This window comes from Drosophila albomicans, chromosome X, assembly GCF_009650485.2.
Source record: "Drosophila albomicans strain 15112-1751.03 chromosome X, ASM965048v2, whole genome shotgun sequence".
Taxonomy (NCBI): Eukaryota; Metazoa; Arthropoda; class Insecta; order Diptera; family Drosophilidae; genus Drosophila; species Drosophila albomicans.
The window spans coordinates 33,446,273-33,453,428 of record NC_047627.2 but is presented as its reverse complement, the minus strand read 5'-3'; the positions used below and the strand labels follow the sequence as shown (position 1 = coordinate 33,453,428).

The window sequence follows — 7,156 nt, the reverse complement described above, 5'->3', positions numbered from 1 at the left end:
GCGCGTGAGTGACTGAGTACTTCGATCTTTCAATGAATCTACTCGCCGTTCTGTGCCTATGTGAATGTGTAAGTTAGAGGATTGGCGATTTATTTTGCACAAGTTTTAATTTCCGGCAAATTTCCTAGTACAATTTCCCATCTCTGTTACGCTACCGTTGCGCTTTACTCTGTTGCCAAGAATGGATTTCAAGCTAAAATTTGCAAGTTGCATTTTTTGTATGTACTACTTATTGAAGAAGTCAATCGTTTAGTCAGCGTATGACTTTGAATACTATTTTTAAACACAATGTGCGAACGTATATAGTGTAAGACTATAGATACCTACAAACTCATATAACATATAAAATCCATAAAAAGGAAGACGTTGAATATGAAATCCATGACTTCAATTCGTTTACTTCAACTGTTTTAGGTTGTATTAGTATTTTTCTTTTGCTTCTCATTTACTTGTTGCCACTTTTACAACTTGTTTTTTTGCTAGCTGCGCAGATCCGGATTACAAACTCAGTGGACAGCACCGTATTTTACATTATCAGTATCTACCATGCAATTTACTTTGGCTGAACGTTGAACTAGAAGTTCCTTCACATTGCAGTTCAAATTCACACAGACAAAAACGAAACAAAAGCCAATAACTTTACCCATAATTCATCTGATGTTGGCTCGAAAGACCTTTCAACTGCCGCTCAATTGCCAAACATGGTTTATGTTCTACTGCGTATCTGGCTTCATTTTTATTATGCCTTGTCTATATAAGTTTATTTTTGTGTCTTTCCTCTGTCTAAATATAATACATGCCGCTGTTACAAGTTAAAGTTGCTAGTACTGCAGAATCAACCGACAATACCTTCCAATACTCCTCATAAATAATGTGCTGCTGTTCAAGTTGACTAGCGCTCTTCATTGTGTTTCAATTTTGCTACCATATTTGATACTCGGGAACAGATTGTTTGTAGCAAACACAACGGCACCGGCAACGGAAAAACTGCCGAGGCTAGCAAATTTTCTTTAGCTGTTTAAACTTCCTGCCCCCCAAAAGCCTACTACAGGCGCTCATCTGGCAACAGCAATAACATGCTCCTCTTATTCGCTGATGGTGTAAATTTCTTGAAGTTTACAAACTTGTGCATTGTTGTTGCAGCTGGGGCGATTGTTGCAGTGAAAGTTCAATGTTCCGCTTTTCTGTCTCTTGGAGGCGTGCCTACTGAGTCGTCCAGGCTACTGCTGTTGATGACCTCTAAGCTCTCTCTGTCTCTCTCTTCTGAAACCCGACTAGTCTACGTAGTAATATAATGGGCATACTCCACCTGTAAATAATATAGCTAACACATTCCCTAATAAATCATAAAATACGTACATCACAACATATTGGCGACCCAAACTATGATAACTATGAATGTTAAGGGTTTTCATCAGTAATATATTTCCATAAAATTAAGATTTACAGAATTTACCTTACTGATATAAAGTAAATAAAAAATTCACATTTAAGTAGATACAAGTTTATTGGCTTACAAATACATTTTGGGAAACCTCGAGCTATTTATGCGGTATATCACAGTTCATCACCACGATTGCAAGAATTTAACTTGTTTTAATATATGCGTATATCAATCGATTTCAATTAAAAATAATTTACAAATAAAAGTTGCGGTAAAGAGGGGCGGAAATTCACACACAGAGGCTGTCATGGTGTTGTTTGGTTCGTTTGATATAGCAAAGCCATAACAGCCTCATCTCCCACCATCGACGGTCGTAGACCCTTAAACTGTCTGAACGTGTACATTTGTCGATTTACATTGCGAAATTGCTGTTTAAATACATACAGAGATCATACAGATCCCGAACCCTTTCTCTTTATGTACATGCCCAGACGAATAAATTGGACCGCTTTTGAGCGCATTTTTGAAAATATTTGTTAAAAATATTTCGCATTCAAACTGATTGAAACGCACAAAAACAAACATTTGTGTACTTTCTCTGTACTCTTTTCATTTAATTTTGTTGCCAGTGAAACCCATGCACCACTGTTTTTCCAATCGAAAATTGCAATGGATAGTAAAGCGCTAAAATGCAATTGGGTGAGTCAAGTCGGAGGCAACCACACATAATCTTCGTTTCGACGTGCTAAACTCAAAAAAAAAAAAAAAACAGAGTTCATCCACGCATGTCAATATAATATATTCTATTTATTTGTTGTCCTATTGATACACATCAATTAAGTGAACTTTATAACACTTTATGGTGCAACACAGCAGCAGCTTGGCCGGCGTACAAATTAATAAATAAATAAAAATTATAATAAATTGTTCTTTGAACTAATGAAGTTTTTCAAATTTTAATCTCCCGCTGCATTCCCCGCTTCAACCTTCCACAGCGTATAAAAATAAACGACCCTAGTTACGCTAATTATAATTTTTTTTTTTATTACGAAAACCAAAGTTTTTATATTAACTATATATATATTATATCAACTTTATATACATATGTATTCAGTGTATGTATGTATGTATGTGCTTTTGCATATGAATAAACCTAAAATTTCCAAGTGGTAAGATCAAAGACAATTTTTGATTGACTTAAACGTTTTGCGGCAAGCGAAGATAAAATATTTACAGACAACACAGCAATTTTGGAGACGATTTCGGTAACAGAGACATTCTTTAGATTCTAAAGGAATTTTTAATATTTTAATGTGCAAAAAACACAACACACAAGCACGAAACTGCCAGTAAGATTTCTCTTAAGTATCCAAAGTGACGGTTGAGTTTTGTCGTTCGCTTGGGCAACGTTATGGACATTAGACAAGAACCACACCCAAAACAGTTAAATTATTTTGCAATAAATTTTGTGACATATTTTCATGAATGTAAAAATAAGTTGAAAGGCAAGGAAGTTGCGATTCTGGCAAACACGAAGAAGACTTCAGACAGGTAACAGCTGGAGAGGTATGGCATTTCTTATTTGTCTGTCTGCTTGTACTATAGTAGCTAGACACTCACGCATATACACAAAAGATATATATATCTATATATATATACATATATATATATATATATATATATATATTAATATACCAATATATATCAAATGCACATCAGTGTAAAGTAACAGAAACTTAAATTGTCTTAAAAAAAACCTCTGCCGCCTCGAATTGTTACTTGAATAAAAGCAAATAAAATGTGTCGCTCAAGAGAAGACTGGAGTGAAGCAATTTTGCAACGTGTGACCGTGACTTTATGACGTTTTGATTTATATATTATTGAAAAAGTTTTGACAATGGCAGAAAAATCACGCGCTCATAGCAACAATCACGTAGGTGACATTTTCAAGGCTCAACCTCATGATACGCGCAGTTAGCTCATAAATAATTTCCATCGACAAATTAGACAGTGAACCACAAGCGCACAGCAATGAAGTAAAATTAATTTTTCACGCGCTCAGGAAGGGAATCATGGTCTGCTTGATATGTTGATACTACATCGATGCTTCCAGATATATTTTTACTATCTCGCACCTTATAATAGGGTCGATTCTCATGCTGTACATATTAATTTATTCTTGTAAGTCAGTACTAGCCTAAACATACAGACATATATATTTATGTACATACTCTTATGCATACAGCATCGCCAAACTTTTCGTTCAATTGATTTGACGGTGACTCTGAGCCGGAGCCTTGCCGCTCGTAACGTTATACATTTAGCATCTCGTGAGGGGGGCGGGTTGATCTGCAAGTTATTTTGCCATGGGAATTAATTAAAAAAGTTTTTAATCAGCCTTCGAATATGTCAGCTTGCTATACAAAAGACTTGAATTGACGTTTTGTTCGATGAAGGCGGTGTTTCTTGGCATTCATTTATAAGTAATGTCATATAACTAATAAAAAGTTATAAGCTACTTTTTTGTGTAACAATTAATTTGACGAAATTTTTGGAAAATTGTTTTATAGGCGTCAATTATCAGCAAATTTACATATAATTTCCACACAAAAAATTTATTCATTATTAAATAAACTAATATGAACTAATAAAATTATGTTGTCAATTCTCATGTAAGGATATGGTGGATAAGTAAATATATCTCTTTATATGTAGAGCGGCGCTTTGCTTCGTATTTTATATATGTATGTATGTGTGTTCAGCGTTGCGTTCGTTGACAAAAAGTTTTAATTTATGTCAAAAGCTGTTCTCAAGAATTTTAATATGCGCAGAATTTTTCAAAGTTGTCTCTGTCACTTATATACTTGGTTATCCTTTCTTGCTTTTGTGCACAGGCGTATCACGGGTTCGCAGATTCCGAGCTATTGAATTCTTCGGAACAGTTTACTGCACATTGTAGCTAAAGTTGACACAATTTTTCGTTACGGGCATGCAGGCTATTCTAAAAAATCCAGAAAAAGTATAAAAAATTACTTTGAGGGTCGACTCCTGGATACTCTTTTCTTATGATTGATTGTCACTGCTAATATCGATACTTTTTATCAAAATTTATAGCAATCAATCGCTCAATATTAAAGGAAAGAATAAGTAATCTGTGTACTTTTTATTTATGTACATGGCTTTCAATAGAAGATCAACAAAGTTGTAGAAGCCGATTATTTGTATGGCTTTATTTGCCTGATTAAAATAATAAAATTTTCTTTCAATTCATCATAGCCTCTGGTGGTCATTTTTTACGAAAACAATTTTTTTGGTGTCTTAAGGGTTCTTTCAAAGTTTCTCCATCAATGCCGTCAAGAGAAGTTTGCATGCTAAGCGCATGCCTTATGAAACTTATGAAGCTTTAAGCTTACAAAAGCCATCCAACGAGTCTTTCCCTATTATCATACAGTCAAGCTTTTAACATATGTTATTTGGGTCATACACCAAATAACGCTTTATTTCAAGCTTATAAAGCTTTCGTGTACATTGCAATATTTGATGTTAAAACCAAATGCTTTTATCTCAATGGCTTTTTATTTAATAAACTTGCACAAATGCTTTTTTTTAAATGACAAGCTTTTATTTGGACCCGAACTACTAACGTTTTATTGACAGTTGCTGAAGCTTTGATGCTTGCTTAAATATTTGGTGCTTAAACCGAAGGCTTTTTCAAGCATCGTAGGCTTTTGAAGTTAAATTGACAAGGCAACAATTCTGTCTATTGAATAAACAAACTTATATTAAGCTATAGCAACAGTTTTTGTAAAACTACAATATTATAATACCCGAACCTCGTGTCCTGAGAAGCTATAATGTCTGTATCGAAAAAGGGATTTCAAAGGAGTTCCAATAATTATGCCAGTCGAAGTAGTAATGAAAGTCGTATCAGTAAAGGAACACCAGAAACTGTTAGCGGTCGGCAGCAGGAAGAAAACTCAATGATTAATCAAAAATCCTCAAGCAGTATAATAAGCAAATTCGCACATCTTCGACCTAGGGGAGGTCTACGTGGAAAAGCATATTGGCGCGATGTAATCGATGAGGTGGAGTTTGCAGTGCACTGCGTTTCACAACCACGTTTGCCTGTAATTGACTACTCGCTAGTGCTACCGCCTCGTCTTCGGGAACGTGTTAAGCAGATACAGTCTTATGACTTCTCGAGTTCAGACGATGTTGTTTTTATTCGGGACGAAATGCGCGAGGAACGTCCACATGACTATCAGATTGCTAGTGAGCAAGACAGTAGAGAAGATGGGCAGGATGGAGCTCCACTAGTAAGTGACCATGTAGTTTATTTCATTCAATAGTTGCGTGTGATTTATACGTAGGTAACGGACCATGGGCGAAAAAAATTGGAAGAACAATTCAATGAAAGCCAGCACTCCGACATAGTGCGTATGGATCATGAGTTTGAAAAGTTCGACCTTAGGCTGGATGAGCCAGTGGGCCATACGCATCGAACCCTTGACAAGACTAGTTGGTACGCCAAGTTTCTATGTGCTACGCGGGACGAACGCGTTTCCTGGGACTCTAAGGTGGAACGGTCCAAGCCAGGAAGCGCCGTGTACACTTTGGATGAGCAGGCAGAGAATTTAATGGATGCGGTTTGTTAGTGATTCCATAAGTCAGTCAGCGATTATGATAAGTTACCCCTCTGCAGTCAGCTGAACGATTTATTCATTGGCTTAACTCCATCGGTACTATGGATACATCAATGACACCAGAGAAAGTAAAAAATTTGTTCTCCATTAAAGGCGATCGTACACTTCTTGCCTCAGTCAAAACTGATCCAAAAGAGGTTAATGCCATAGCGCAAACCGTGGCTGATAAATGGAACAAGCCTCATGTAAGTTCTCAGTACATGTTCGAGCGTACACGTAATTATCTAAAATCTTCTGTTTTCTCTGTATCTCCTTTTTGATTGTGGTTGTATTTATGCATAATTTTTAACTATTTGTCTTGGACAGATGGCAATTGAACTGAAGTACGAAAAACACATCAATGACCATGCAATGCGCATATCTGAGAAACCGTTACTTAGCGCTTTTGGTCGAACAGTGCCACTTAAAGAACGACCATGGGTGAAACGTTCCGGTGATAAAGTCATCGAGACCGTCTACCCCAACGATCTTCTTACGCGTGAGAAAATATTTAAAGGCATCACTCATCTACGAAGCACTACGGCGTTGATTGATTTTTATTTAAACAATCCAAAATTAGCGCGACCTTTATATTTGCTGCAAGGAGGAGACTTCCAAGAAATGAGCACAAGTGAATCCGTCGTAGAAGTTCCGCTCTATGAATATTTGGGCTTACGTTATTAATTCGAGTTATTCAACATTTATTAATACTTTAGCCTATTTTTATTTGGAGCAATGTTAAAATATTAGTCACATAAATTATCAGTTTAATCTGCTCTTATTAAAGCCATGTTGAAAGATAACATATCAATTGAATTCAAATCGAAAACGACTATATATATTGACGATATCTCTTAACTCGCCAATTTTATTACCACAATTACTTCGGAATCTCAAATTTATTTAGTCTAAGAAACTAGTTAACATCTACGAGTTACTACTTTACTTTAATTCACATTCATGTATATTCGTATGAGTTCGCACTATTTTTTTTTTTTTTTTTGCATATCTATTTGGATAGCAATACGATGGGAATCAATGAGTTTCCTCCCAATTGAACATTTCATTCAACCTTCTTTACAGAATGATG

The 7,156-nt window shown here is 35.7% G+C and overlaps 1 protein-coding gene across 1 annotated transcript; it reads left to right on the top strand.

Moving 5' to 3' along the window:
- The first annotated feature begins 5,115 nt into the window (after nt 1-5,115).
- Nucleotides 5,116-6,874, top strand: LOC117577090 (uncharacterized). The gene is made up of 4 exons (XM_034262191.2): nt 5,116-5,700; nt 5,755-6,030; nt 6,087-6,272; nt 6,394-6,874. The coding sequence occupies exons 1-4, from the start codon at nt 5,239-5,241 to the stop codon at nt 6,748-6,750; spliced, it is 1,281 nt and encodes a 426-aa protein (XP_034118082.1). The 5' UTR covers nt 5,116-5,238; the 3' UTR covers nt 6,751-6,874.
- Nucleotides 6,875-7,156: the final 282 nt, after the last annotated feature.

What these genes read in the sequence shown, in the direction of transcription:
- LOC117577090 (XM_034262191.2), top strand. Translation starts at nt 5,239, where the DNA reads ATGTCTGTATCGAAAAAGGGATTTCAAAGGAGTTCCAATAATTATGCC. An exon ending in CAGAGAATTTAATGGATGCG is followed by an intron (nt 6,031 to 6,086) that starts GTTTGTTAGTGA and finishes ACCCCTCTGCAG; the next exon opens with TCAGCTGAACGATTTATTCA. An exon ending in ATAAATGGAACAAGCCTCAT is followed by an intron (nt 6,273 to 6,393) that starts GTAAGTTCTCAG and finishes TGTCTTGGACAG; the next exon opens with ATGGCAATTGAACTGAAGTA.